This window comes from Dipodomys merriami, unplaced genomic scaffold, assembly GCF_024711535.1.
Source record: "Dipodomys merriami isolate MVZ:Mamm:240054 unplaced genomic scaffold, mDipMer1.0.p SCAF_30, whole genome shotgun sequence".
NCBI lineage: Eukaryota > Metazoa > Chordata > Mammalia > Rodentia > Heteromyidae > Dipodomys > Dipodomys merriami.
Genome location: NW_027204493.1, coordinates 14,491,204 through 14,506,035, shown reverse-complemented (window position 1 = coordinate 14,506,035; position 14,832 = coordinate 14,491,204). Strand labels below are relative to the sequence as shown.

General features: G+C 38.5%; 1 protein-coding gene across 4 annotated transcripts in view; it reads left to right on the top strand.

Annotated features, from left to right (window-relative positions):
• Positions 1-14,832, top strand: part of Plpp1 (phospholipid phosphatase 1) — an 82,420-nt gene that overhangs the window by 45,020 nt on the left and 22,568 nt on the right. For 2 of the 4 annotated variants that reach the window (XM_070041175.1, XM_070041177.1), the window contains exons 2-3: positions 6,213-6,364; positions 12,384-12,664. In XM_070041175.1, coding sequence (XP_069897276.1) covers positions 6,213-6,364; positions 12,384-12,664 — 433 coding nt within the window. The remainder of the gene's footprint in view (positions 1-6,212; positions 6,365-12,383; positions 12,665-14,832) is intronic. The other 2 variants (XM_070041174.1, XM_070041176.1) reach the window with 1 other exon arrangement.

Below are 14,832 nucleotides of genomic sequence, written 5' to 3'. Positions count from 1 at the left end.
ACTCCTGGTTTTAATTCCATCTTACAGATACTTTTTTTTTTCCAGTCATGGGGCTTGAACTCAGGGTCTGGGCACTGTCCCTCAGCTCTTTTGTTTAAGGCTAGCACTCTACCACTTTGAGCCACAGTGTCACTTCCAGTTTTTGAGTGGTTTATTGGAGATAATGTCTCATGGACTTTCCTACCCGGTTTGGCTTCAAACCACGATCCTCGGATCTCAGCCTTCTGAGTAGCTAGGATTGCAGGCGTGAACTACCAGGCCCTGGCACCAGATACTTTTCTTAAAAAATTCTCTTCTATAAGGTCCTTTTCTTCCCCCTGACTTTTACTTGTAGTGCTCTGAATCAGTGCCTGGATCCTTATTTCTTTTCTTTTCTTTTTTTTTTTTGGGGGGGGGGGGAGGAGGTAGGGCGGGGTTCCAGTCATGGGGCCTGAACTCTGGGCCTGGGTGCTGTCCCTCAGCTCTTCAGCTCAAGGCTAGTGCTCTACCACTTGAGCCACAGTGCCACTTCTGGCTTTTTTCTTTTTGCTTATGTAGTGCTGAGGAATTGAACCCAGGGCCTCAGGCATGCAAGGCAAGCTCTCTACCACTGAGCCACCTTCCCAGCCCCTGGATCCTTATTTCTTCTGTAACTGTGCTTCCTCTCATCTGAATTATTTTTTCTGTAACTGTGTTTCCTCTTTCATCTGGTTTCATAGCTCTAATACAATCTCTGCCAAGTTTTATTTTTTTTATTTATTTATCTTTTTTTTTGGGTCCGGTCGTGGGGCCTGAACTCTGGGCCTGGGCGCTGTCCCTCAGCTCTTCAGCTCAAGGCTAGCACTCTACCACTTGAGCCACAGCGCCACTTCCAGCTTTTTTTTTTTCTGCTTATGTGGTGCTGAGAAATCGAACCCAGGGCCTTGAGCATGCAAGGCAAGCGCTCTACCACTGAGCCACCTTCCCAGCCCCTCTCTGCCAAGTTTTATCTTTAGCCTAGTTTCCCCAAGTTTCAGATTCTACATTCTGCCTAATTGACATCTTGACTAATAGGTAAGGTTCCTCAAGCAAGACAAGTCCAACTGTTGGGATCTATCCCTTGCCTGTCTACCTCATCAGTCTCCTGTCTACCTCATCTCATTTAATTCAAGTTTAGACTTATGGTTGCTCAAGAGGAAAACCTTGAGGTCACTTTTGATTACTCTTTCTATACCCAGTCAATTCATCAGCAAATCTTACTTCCTTTACTTTAATATTAACCACTAAAGTCCTGGGCCAGGCCTGCTCACAAATTCTACATGAGAGTTCTTCCTGCTTAGAGTGGGGACTCAATTAATTGTTGAACAGAAGTCATTAAGCTCTCAATTTCTTAGCTGTGTTACAAGTTTGTAAATGAAATGCTCCTTAATGTCAACAAAAATATTTTTAAGTTTCTGGAATTTGTAAGAATTGGATGCCTTTTGGCATATACACTTTTGGAGTATACACTGAATTGTGTTCAAGTGTGTTAAATATTAAACTGCTTCACAATATTATACTGAATTACTGGTCTTTCTATTAGATTTAACCAAATAAACTTTTTTAATCTTCAGCTTATATTAGTCGTAATTTTCACTGTAGATCTGAAAATAAGTATTTTTCAGTTTTAAAAAATTTTGCTGCTAGAAAGAATAATATTAATAAGGTATACTCCAAGTTACCTAAGAAGTGTACATGATGCATAAAGTCACTGTTCTGAACTGCTTACAGGAAAGGAAATACATTCATGTGGTAGTCCAGTAAGATTTTCAGTTACATAGTTATATAGTTTTTCAGTTATGTAGACTTTGATACATTGTTTCTGAGCTATGTTTTCTCATGTTATCCCCATGTGCTCCAGTTCACTTGGTTTCATTCATGAACTGGACAGATACTCTAGCAGTCAGAGTTTCATTTTCTTAATATAAGCAAAAAGGAGGAAAAGAAGCACAGTACTGACACATTCTTTGTGCTCTTTTAGTAACAGGATTATATTTTATGTGCTCACTAATTAATATCTTTTGATAACTTACTTTGTTCTCTCCCTCTTTCCCTCCCTCCCTTCTTTCCTCTTTCCATCCTTTCTTCCTTTCTTCTTATGGTACTTAGGACCAAACTGTGGGCTACATACATGTCAGGCAAGTAAATACTCTACCATTGAACTTTACCTCCAGTATTTATTGCCTCCTGTATTTTTACTTCTATTTTTTATGTTTTTGGTGCTTAGGCTTCAACTCAGGGCTTCATATATAAGTATATGCTCTATTGGTGAGCTGAATGCCACCAGCCCCAACTTGTATTTTCAAAATTTACTACTGCACATTTGGAATTTTCCCCATTGGTAAATAAATAAAGGTAGATTTTCAAATGACCTAACAGAGAAGGTAGACTAAATACATGCATCACATGTTTGTTTTGTCAGGGGGTACAGTCAGATGGCAAAAATAACAGTCTACCCACTATTATATAGTATGGCCTGTACCTCTGGGTTTTTTATGCTTCTAACCTCCATCTACATACTTTTTCTCTTATTTAGGTATTATGAAGAGAATATGATTGCTGAAATACTTTACAAATGGACACTATCCTCTTTTTTTTTTTTTTTTTTTTTTTTATTTTAATGGACTCTTTGGTCAGCCAATGGAGTCAGTTCATTTTCCAGCCTATTAATGTGGTTTCTGATGTGGTTTCCTTGCAACAAATATCCAGGCTCTGGACATTAGTGTGTCAAGATTGTTCAACCTGCTGCCTGCTGCATTTAGCCCTGAGTCAGCATATCCCTTAATGGTTTGCTACTATGGGCTCTGGAATTACATGTCATTGACTTCTGGGTATCTGAGATGTTTAATGTCTATATAAAGGAATATTTTAAATAAGAACAGAATATAAATTTATTGTACAGTGTGGATTTTCTAATTGTGTGGGGAAAAAAATCTTTTTTTTTTTTGGTGCCAGTACCGAGGCTTGAACTCAGGGCCTGGACTCTGTCCCTTAGCTTTCTTGGTCAAGGCTACTACTCTATCTCTTGAGTCATATCTCTACTTCTTACTTTTTGGTAGTTATTGAAGATAACAGCTTAATGAACTTTCCTGTCCAAGCTGGCTTCAAACTTTGATTCTCAGATGTTGGCCTCGAGTGGCATGAACCACTGGTGCCCTAAAAAGTATAACTTCTGATAATTTTAAAGCATTATTTTGTGGAGACATTTATATAGTTTTCATTAATATTAACAGAGTTCTTTCTACCTATAATAGGGTTTTTTGTGTGTGTATGTACTGAACTCGGGACCTGGACTCTGCTCTCAGCTATACATGAGCACCCAGCTATGAAAGGGTAACCATAGTTTTACAAAATCTTGCTAGAAACCCTGCCATCAGTCCTTCTAAAACAGTAGTTTGTGCCAGATGCTGGTGACTCATGCCTGTAATCCTAACTACTCAGGAGACTGAGATCTGAGGATTGTTGTTCAAAGCCAGTGAGGCCAGAAAGTCTGTAAGACACTTATCTCCAATTAACCACCCAAAAGAAGAAAGTGTAGCTCTGGGTCAAGTGGTAGCGTACTAGCCTTGGGCAAAAAAGCTCAGAGATGGTACCCAGAAGGCCCAGAAGTAGCACCCCCCCCCCAAAAAAAAAGAAAGAAAAAAATAAAAACAGTTTGTAAGTATTTGTTATGGTTCCAGAGTCCTAAGTATTTGTACAGAAGAGAAAGTTCAAGAAATTGTGGGCCAGGTGCTAGTAGTGGGCTTGGTGATGTTACTTCTTCCTAACTTCCCTTCAGCTTATCATAGGTGTTTTTTCTGCTCTTCTCTTTAATATCACTGTTGCCCTGTGCTTTTTTTCACTTTATTCTGTCCTATACAGTATCTAGCATCTTTGCAACTACAGAGAGCCTTTGTATCCCCAAACCTATATCTCTCTTCCAGACTTCTTCTAAGATTCAGACCAACTTTCTTCCTCTTGAGCTCTGGACGTTCCATATATCTCTATTTTCTTTGCTATAATTATGTAGTATGCTTTATTGTGCTTAGTATTTCTAGTAGCACCTAGCAAAATTCTTTGCACAGTGGATTCACTCAGTTTACCACTTTAATATTCCTAGCTCTTAAAATGCAGCTAATTCAGTCAGAAATGTGCTATGTAAATAGTAAATGTTTCCACTATTTTGTATTGGGTTCTTTTGAGTAAAATGAGCTATAGAAATGATGGTTTGCTCTAAGTCTAAAATAAGATTGTTCATTTGCTTAGCAACATAAGGTTGTTGGTTGAAGGCTAAATGCTTACTACTGTATAGGGCAGTTAGCAACTAAATCCACCACTGGGTTTATTTACCTCTATAATGTGTACCAATAAGTGCAAAAGGTTTATGCAGTTTTGAAGCTGTATTAAAAGCCATGGTATATGTATTGAAGACTTGGATATTTCATCCCATTTCTCTGTCTTTGGATATAGGGGGTACTTAGTATAAGGGTCAGTTAGCAAAGTTAACTCCAGTGTACATTTTTGTTGTTGTTGGTTGTGGGGCTTGAACTCTGGGCCTGGGCACTGTCCCTTAGCTCTTCAGCTCACGGTGAGCACTCTACCATTTGAGCCACAGCACCACTTCCAGTTTTCTGATGGTTAATTGGAGATTAGAGTCTCACAGACTTTCCTGTCCAGGCTGGCTTTGAACCATGATCCTCAGATCTCAGCGTCCTGAGTAGCTAGGATTACAGGTGTGAGCCACTGGCACCCCGCTTTCCAGTGTACATTTTGTAAGTATAGCTTTAGGAAGATTGTAGTATTTTAAAGACTTTTAAAGGATTGGCAAATTGCTCACATAGGGAAATAAACTTTGGTTCATGTATTCAGTATTTAAATAAAAATGGGAAAGAGAAAAGAGCTATTGATGAAAGATGTGATTTCATGTGCTTCTCCGTTTTGGATCTTGTAGGTTGAACAAATGTGATATTGTGATAAGTACAGTTGGGCAGGGTAGCAGAGCCTTGATTATCACTAGAATTTAGGAATTTATGTAGTTAGTGAAAACTGAAAATGGCCATCAAAGTGTGGTACTTCATGGAGAGAGAGTTCTTGAACCTACAAATGAACTAGTTGCTTAGTGGCTATGATATACTACAAGGAGCTGGAATACTTGCAGGGAGAGTCATAATTAGTCTTGAAGTTGACCTCATGTTGAGAGTTTATGATAAAGTGCATCTCTTTCACAACCAATATGAGTTAAGTATACTGCAGCATTTATTAATCAGTAGGCCAGATTCAGTGAAGTAAAGGAGAACTGAAGTATTATTAAAGTTCACATTTAGGTAAAGTTTGTATTTAGCAGATGAATGTGAGGCATTATCTTTACAGAAAACATTAATGATAAATGTCTTTTTGTTATGTGGTTTGTTATGTATTTGTTATGCAGTTTTGTTCTTAACACCATTGTCCATCTTAAGAAATTTAGCTTTAGACTTCTTCCATAGCAACTCTAATAAATCTTCTCTGATTAGTACAGAAATGAATGGATAAAGCTTGATTTAGATACTCTGTTAGCTTAAAACAGTGATCCTGAGGGCTGGGAAGGTGGCTCAGTGGTAGAGTGCTTATCTTACATGCATGAGGTCCTGGGTTCAATTCCTCAGCACCACATAAGCAGAAAAAGCCAGAAATGGAGCTTTGGCTCAAGGGGTAGAGCGTTAGCCTTGAGCTGAAGAGCTGAGGGACAACGCCCAGGCTGAGAGTTCAGGCCCCACAACGGACCAAAAAAAAAAAAAAAAAAAAAAAAACCCAAAACACAAAAAAAACAACAGTAATCCTGACCTCTCCAAATGTGAGGGCGACATAGTGGTAAAATGGGGAAAGTGAAAACATTTTGTGTTCAGGAACAAAGTCTATGACAAATTAGTTGGGTAATAGTATTGAAAACCTGGCAATTAAATGACAAGAGTATGGGAGATTTCCCCCAAAATCTATTTAGTGTATTTGGACAGAAAGATGTTCCTTGTTAAATTGGCTAATAGAGGACTTGAAAGTTTTGTTTCTTGTAGAAAAATTATTTACCCCAAACTGTACTTCTTCTAACTTCTTTTGCATGCATTGCTACATTTCCTTTTTACATGTGCTCTTATTTATTTTCATGGCAAATGCATTTTTAAACAATCTCTGGGATAGTAATTGCCATTAATCAATTTTGATAACTTTTAATGATATTTTCATTTATTCCCTTTTGCTAGCTGGATTGCCTTTTGCAATTCTTACTTCAAGGCATGCCCCCTTCCAACGAGGAGTATTCTGTAATGATGAGTCCATCAAGTACCCTTACAAAGAAGACACCATACCTTATGCGTTATTAGGTGGAATAATCATTCCATTCAGTATTATCGTTGTAAGTTAAATCACTTTTCCAAGTTTATAACATTTGAGCACTTGGCTTAATTTTGTGTTATATTTAAATGTGTAATATATCACAAACTGTGTACTGTTTAACCTTTAATTGAAGGTTATTTGATTAAGATAATCTTAGTTATTTTAATGAGGCCAAAAGAATGACAATGCATAATTGGAAGAAACCTACTGAATATATGTAGTTTCATTCTAATCTTTTTTTTATGCCATTATGGCAAACCTATTTACTGTTTCAGTAATGTGTGGTTACTGATTTACTTCTAGCATATTTTATATAAAAGGTATTAATTCATAATTTATTGAATCTTTATTACCTATTCTTTAGTCACGGAGTTCCAGAAAAGAGAAATTGCTAGCTCATATTAAAATTTTGTTCAACCCATGTTTACCTTAAAAAAAGTTTCAATATTGCCATAAATGGGAGAGAAAGGAGTGAACATGAAAGGATTTTTACTGTTATTCTTTGAACCATTATAGCTATTGTTTTCTTGCATTTTAGGTGGAAATGTTCAGATAATATGGCTTTAGGTAGAAGATGTCTGTAATTAGATGAGATATGGTGGGTTTTTTGTTGTTGTTGTTGTCAGTTGTGGGGCTCCAACTCTGGCCTTGGGCGCTGTCCTTGCGCTCTTCAGCTCAATAGAGCTCTCTACCGCTTGAGCCACAGTGCCACTTCCTATTAGATGAGATATGTTTAAAATCTCTGTACCCACAAATGCTATTATTTAGTTTTGTGATCCCTAACTTGTAACTGTAGAAATAAAATTTATATTTAAAGCAGAAAATAAGTCAGGCATTGGTGGCTCATGCTTGTAATCCAAGCTACTCAGGAGGCTGAGATCTGAGGACTGCTGTTTAAAGCCAGTCTGGAGACTTTTATCTCCAATAAGCTACTCAGAAAAAGCTGGAAGTAGTGCTGGGGCTCAAGTGTTAGAGTGCTTGTCTTGAATAAAAGAAGCTCAGGGACAGCACCCAGGCCCTGAATTTAAGCCCCAGGACTGGCCCCTTTCACTCTCCCCCGAAAAAATAAAAGCAGAATATATGGTCCTATCCAAAAGAAAGGATAGCAAGATGATGATAGATAATAGATAGATAGATAGATAGATAGATATCTTTTTTAATTTACTTTTTAAGAACTTGTTAATTGCCTTAAAAATGATCACAGCATCTTCTTATTAGCAATGAAAATTAATCAGCTCATACATTGTGACTTGAAAGTTCATTTAACTACTAAAAGAAAATGTCTAGTATATAAATGTTTGTTTCACAAGACTGTGAGCCTCTTGAAGGCCAAGATGATTACTTGTTTGCCTTGGTTGTCCTCTCAGCTTATCCTTGAGCCTGTCATGGCTTAGCACCTTACCTGAAACTACGTTTTTGTAATGCAGTGGTGGGGTAATTATGCAGCAATCTTGTTAACTGGTCTTACAGTAAGAAACCATCCTATCGTTATACTCACTGAGTGTTTATTAGCTAGCAAGCCCAGCCTGTGATTGTTCAGCTAAAGAGGGAGGAGGAACCGGCATCCTCCTTCAGTCCTGGGAATTGATCACAGTACCTTATGACCTTGCACTGAGTACTAGGGTTTCAACTCAGGGCTTCACACCTTCAAGTCAGATGACCTACTATCTGAGCCACACTCCTAGCATGGCTTTTCTTTTTGTCTTTTTCAAAATATAAATATTTAAATAAAAGTTTTTTAAATACAAAAATAAATATTTAAATACAAGTTTTTAGATGTAGGCCTTATAGTTGCAAATATGAATTATTTGCAGCTGATACCTAATATCAGACAAAATTCATGTGTTCTGTTAATTCTAGAAATACCTTTCTGTTCAACATTCCTGTAAGTAAGAAGGATGTTGTATAAATAAAACTTCAGAATCTGCTGCAAAGTCGAAGGCTGCAAGAGAACATGCTCTTTGCTGGCCACTGTATGGATATACACAGCCTGTGCCACATGCATGGAGCCCAACGAAACAGCCCTAGCTTATGAACTTAGAACTTATTTTTTCAAAACAACTTCTAAGGGAATTATCTTTACATTTAATAAAAGGACAAATAAGTTAATATGAGCATAACATTCTTAAAAGAACAGGTAATTGTGCTGGGCACTGGTGGCTCACACCTGTCATTCTAGCTGTTCAGGAGACTGAGAAGAGATGTGGCTCAAGTGATAGAATGCCAGCCTTGAGCAAAACAGCTAAGTGAGAGAATGCAAGGGCCTGAGTTCAAGCACCCGTACCAGCACACACAGAAACAACATATATTTATTTAAAAGTGCTATAACAGTATTATTTCAATATCAGCAATGTCAGCAAGTTCAAAGTATGCTTAGGGTAGTGGTTTCATGTACTAATTTAAAACAATTTTGCTTTATTCATTAACGCAACTTCTTTGAGGCAATATTTAGATTTGTATGTATTTCCTTTTGGTCATTAGAAAGTAAATCAAGAACAGTTACAGACTCAACAGCAGACTTTCATGGAGACTTATGTGCATAGTTACATGATTTTCCCCTTTCACTCTTATCATTATAAAAATAGATCAAGACTAGGAGGAAATGCTTATTGAAGTCAAATACTACTGAGAAGCTAAGGGGGATAAATAAAAATCTATTCAGTTTGATGCTTCAGTTTTGGCTTTTGAGAAAGGCTCAGTAAAACAAAAGAACTGAGGCATAGCTATTTGGAATGGAGTGGATGATGTAGAAATATTCCAGGGACTTTGGACTATTGTTTGGGGAAGTTGATTCTTTCCTGAAAGACTTAAAACTGTAGGGAGAATATAACAATATAAAACTGCCCACTGGAAATATAAAGGAGATCGTGAGAGGATAGTATGAGGCATAAACTTAAAAGGATTGAATCATAATGATTTAAACAATTACTAACTTTGATCTTCATAAGTATTCTGCTCTCCTAAACATTACCTTTTGTTCTTTAAAATTTTATTGTATCCTTAGAGTCTTAAGTAAATAAGACATGAAGAGACTTCTCAGTTACAGGATTAATTAGAGTACAGTTGGCTTAAGTGTACACTTCACCAAAGGTCAAAAACTGAAATAAATGGATTAAGTGCAGGATAGGATTAAAAAAAAAAAAGGGAGAGAGAGTGCAGGATAGGATAAAAAAAAATGGGAGAGAGAGAGAGAGAGAGACTTGGCTGTCCTATGGAGACCAGATGGGCAGTCACAACTCTACATTTAAATCATATGATTTGATTTGGAACTTCTTTTCTGTTTATCTCAGGAAAGAGGGACACTTGATAAAAAATGATGTAAGCTAACCCAGCACTTGCAGCCTAAACTGTCCCCTACCACCTCAGCATTAATGTTCAGTTTCAGTCTATGCTGCTATTGTCGATCAGCTTGTAATCTGTACTCAGCACTCTGAATGTTTCTAGCAAAGCAATTTTCTTTCATTGTTGGCAAGAACAGGATTTGGGTGGTCCTAAGTAATGATGAATCTGACTAGGAAGACTCACAAGGCTCAGAAGCTGTTTCTGGAAAACAGTTGAGTATTTAAGTATAGCTGAGTCAGTAGCTCAGACTTGTAATTGTAGTTACTTATGAGACCTGTGGGATGAAGGTTTGAAGCCGGCCTGGGCAGTAAAGTCTCAGATACTCCATCTCCAGTTAACCAGCAAAATGCCAGAATGTAGGTGTGACTTAAGTGGCAAGAGTATTAGCTGTGCAAGAAAGCCAAAGAAGAGCATCAGGCCTGAGTTCAAGCCACTGTTTGCAGCAAAAAGAAAGGAAAAAATTTGACAGCTGTGATATGGAAGTTTCCACAACTAAAATTTGGTTGTTTAATATACATGTTATATTTTTAACTATCAAAGATCAATTCTATAATGAACTGTTAGCAAACTTCATTCTGGCTTCTGTTAGCAAAATTCATTCTGGCTTCTGATCAGTACCTCAAGGAGGCAATGTATACTCTCATACCCTAAGCAACATTGTGAAAGTTTTCCTTTCTTGTTACTTGTTCTCTGAAAAGTTTTGATAAATTCATTCCCATGAGGACTATATTTCCATAGGTGTTCATGTGTTTAAAAGACTCTGTGTCTGTCTGTCTCTGTCTCTCTCTCTCTCTGTTTCTCTCAGGTGTTTGTCTCTCTTCTCTCTCTCCCCCAAGAGGCAGTACCTTCAATTAAAATTTATTGGCCCACCTACTCAGTTTAGGTCCCTTAATTAGGACTTGCGATTTATTTGGCATTTAAGAAATCCCTTGTATTTGTGAAGTTTATAGTCTAGCTGTCAAGATTAAAACACACTAATTATGGAATTCTAGGAGTACTAAACCAGATAAAGATTTTTTTTTTTGGTCGGTTGTGGGGCTTGAACTCTGGGCCTGAACGCTGTCCCTTAGCTCTTCATCTCAAGGCTAGGGTTCTGCCGCTTGAACCACAGCACCACTTCCAGTTTTCTGAGTGGTTTATTGGACAGAAGAGTCTCATGGACTTTCCTGCCTGAGCTGGCTTTGAACCATGACCCTAAGATCTCAGCCTTCTGATTACAGCTAGGATTACAGGCATGAGACGAGGGCACCTGGCAGATGAAGAATTTTTAGTATCAGGTTCTTGAAGTCCTTTCTAAGATGCAGCCATTTCTTTTAATTATAGCAAAACCTATTCTGAAGACAGTTAATCCTCACATTGAAAATGCTTAGAAAAAAAATAGCTTATATAATTTAGATCTAGCAGCAAAACTAGTATGTATCTCAAGTGACACTGTTAGTCTCCCCCTTTGCCTCCACATAAATTAGCAAGGTGTTTCCTAAACGTGTGTTTAAGTTTCAGGTGAATGTTGTTTTATTTAATCAGCAGATGTCACTATTTATAATGTTGCCATTTAATATTTTTATAATCTCTCAAGGTAATGGTTTACAAACTTGTAAAGTTCTTAGACACCTTTTTTTTTTTGGGGGGGGGGGTCTGGTCGTGGGGCCTGAACTCTGGGCCTGGGCACTGTCCCTCAGCTCTTCAGCTCAAGGCTAGCGCTCTACCACTTGAGCCACAGCGCCACTTCCGGCTTTTTTCTTTTTTTTGCTTATGTGGTCCTGAGGAATCGAACCCAGGGCCTCGAGCATGCAAGGCAAGCGCTCTACCACTGAGCCACCTTCCCAGCCCCTCTTAGACACCTTTTTAATGCTTTTAAATTTGTTACACTTTTGTGTTCATTCACACATACTAGGGATGATTAGCACCATATAGTTCACAACATTGTTAACAAGAAACTCTAGCCCTGATTTTAGAAAAGTTAGTGGGAAAAAAATACAGCAAGGGAAGCATCAATGAAAACGTTGCCTTGGGGAAAGAAGAGCACCAAGTGTTGTTTAGTATTGTAGCAAAACTCCCTAAGGCCCTGAGCTTAAAGAATTCCTTGAAGGCACGATTTGGAGACCTGATTCTGGACCTCTGGACGTCTGGACTTCTGGCTTCAGTCTTAGAGCGCTACTGATTTTCTTTGGATTTTGTTTTTGTTTTTATTCTTGTTTGCTCCCTATAACTTTTTTTAACGAATGTCTTTGATCCAGAGGAATGTTTGACAAAAGTAAAGATTGTCAGACAAAAATGTTTATTGTGAGGGAGATTGTCACTGGGAAATTTGTTCTTTGAATAGGTTAATTTTTTGTCTTCTGGGATATATCACTGTCTTGAAATGCAAGGAGAGGAATAGGCTTTAGTGTTTCAGGTACACTATGAAATGGTTTTGACTTAATCTTGGCTTTGCAAGTAGTATCCACAATTGATCAGGCACTTTGTCTTGTTTTGTTTAGAATTAGATAGCTTAAGCTGGCTATTTTTGTAAAGACAAAAGCAACCAAACCCAAAAAAGTAAATAAAAGGTTTGGGGGTGCGGAAAGAGCTTGGCTGTTTTGTTTTTGGGGTTTTGTTGTTTTTTTTTAAAGAACTTAATGTAATTTACCATTTTCTAGTTTTTGTTTTAAGTGCTTGTTTGATATTTTAACATTGTTTTTCTGTTTCTTTTTCAGATGGTTATTGGAGAAATTCTGTCTGTTTACTTTAACCTCTTGCACTCAAATTCCTTTATCAGGAATAACTACGTAGCCACTATTTACAAAGCCATTGGAACCTTTTTGTTTGGTGCAGCTGCTAGTCAGTCCCTGACTGACATTGCCAAGTATTCAATAGGCAGACTTCGACCTCACTTCTTGGATGTTTGTGACCCAGATTGGTCAAAAATCAACTGTAGTGATGGTTACATTGAGAACTACATATGTCGGGGAAATGCACAAAAAGTAAAGGAAGGCAGGTGAGTGTTGAACCTTTGATGCTTGTTTATCTTGAGTATTCTTAGAAGGTTTCAGAGACTAGGAAACAAGTCACCAGCTTGAAGGGAGATACTGGTATAATCACTAGGAGTGAATTAAATTCATGTTCTTTTTCCTCATTCTGTTTTAACCATGGCTTTTTATCCATTTAGAAACATTTTGTTGAAACTTTTCATTGCCTCTGTATAAAAATGTAAAAGGGAACCTGTGGATCCTTTCTGGCGATGTCAGCAAACTTTTTCTTACAATGCTATATCATAAATGTGTGAGGCTTTGTAGGCCATATGGCTCCTTTCACAGTTATTGGACTCTGCCTTGATAGAAGAAAAACAATCATAGGCAATACTTCAGATGAATGGGTGTGGTTATGTTCCAGTAACACTTTGTTTATACTAACAGCAGCGGCCCCAAGGGTCATAGGTTGCTGAACCCTGGATCTAATCCAAGCATTTTGAAAGCTCTGCTAGATCTTGTAGTTCCCCCACTTCTTCCCTCCCCTCTCCTACTCTCTCCTGTTCTTCATTCAAAAGGTCTCACTAAATAGCCAGCCCAGGCTTGTTTTAGACTTTTAAACCTCTTTTTTTTTTTTGGTTTCCTGAGTTTTCCGATTATGGGAATGTACCATGCTGCAGGGCTTTTATAATTATTCTCAAGAGTATAAATATTTTTGTAAGGTGACTTGGTTCAGTCCTTAGGTTGTCACTTCCCTCTCTTTTTTTACATTTGATTTTTAAAATTTTTATTTGTGGTGTTGAAGACTGAGCCTATGGCCTCTCCATACATGTTAGGCAAGCACTACACCACCAAACAACATCCCAAGCCAAGGTTGCCTTCTTTTCTTTTCTTTTTTTTTGGGGGGGAGGGTCGGGTCCTGGGGCCTGAACTCGGCCTGGGCTCTGTCCCTCAGCTCTTTAGCTCAAGGCTAGTGCTCTACCACTTGAGCCACAGCACCACTTCCAGCTTTTTTCTTTTTGCTTATGTGGTGCTGAGGAATCAAACCCAGGGCCTCATGCATGCAAGGCAAGCGCTCTACCACTGAGCCACCTTCCCAGCCCCTAAGGTTGCCTTTTTATATACCATTTTTTGTTGAATGAAGTAGAATGTTTAGAATCCAGAAAGCCTACCTCCTTTAATGTGCAGATAAGGAAAAAACCTGAAGACCCAATAATATTAAGCAAGACCACTGATTAGTAGCAAAGCGAATTCCTTACCTCAAATATCATAATTGTCAGACTTATCTTTTCTGTATAATTACCTTCTTATATTCTAAGATAGGTATTCATTTCTAACAAATACATACTCTAGGTAAAAATACCTTTAATTACTTTTATATATGGTTTCCAAATACCTCTTTGGCCTTGTTGAGACTCTTGTAAGTAAATAGATCTTTGTAAGGTGTATTAAATAGGTAGGTTTCATTAGGTAGCCGATGAAGAGAGCACCACGCACTATTCAGGCAGAAGAAGTTTATTTACCGAACTGCTGCCCCCGACATGCATGGTGGAGAGGCATGGCTGAAAAAAGAAGGGGTGACCCCCATCCTGGGCCAGGACTTATCTAGGCCAGGGACAGGAATAGGTGTGGCCCGGTGGGGGAAAGGTGTGGCCACACAGGATCCGGATGTGACCTCAGAGTCTGGGACTCTCCTAAGGTCAGATGGGAGGCATGTGACCAGAGGTGGCCCATGATGTGACCTAGCAGGAGGGGAAGGTGACTGCTTCCAGGTCTGCCAGTTATCTAGGTAACAGATACTGGGCGGAAACTTAGACAAGAGGGAGGGAGGTGTCCCTGTGCAGACCTTACAGTCTTTTAGTAGGCCTCATTTTGCATTTAGTATGGATAGAAAAACAATTTTTTTTTTGGGGGGGTGGTGGCTTGAACTCTGGGCCTGGGCACTGCCCCTCAGCTTTTCAGCCCAAGACTAGCACTCTACCTCTTGAGCCATAGTGCCATTTCCCGTTTTTCTGGTGGGTTATTGGAGATAAGAGTCTCATGGACTTTCCTGCCCGGGCTGGCTTTGAACCATGATTCTCAGATCTCAGCCTCCTGAGTAGCTAGGATTACATGTGAGCCACCGACACCCGGCTAGAAAAACAATTTATTTAACTAGTGTATATATTAGGCTTTTTGCTAGGGATTCAGCAGTGAA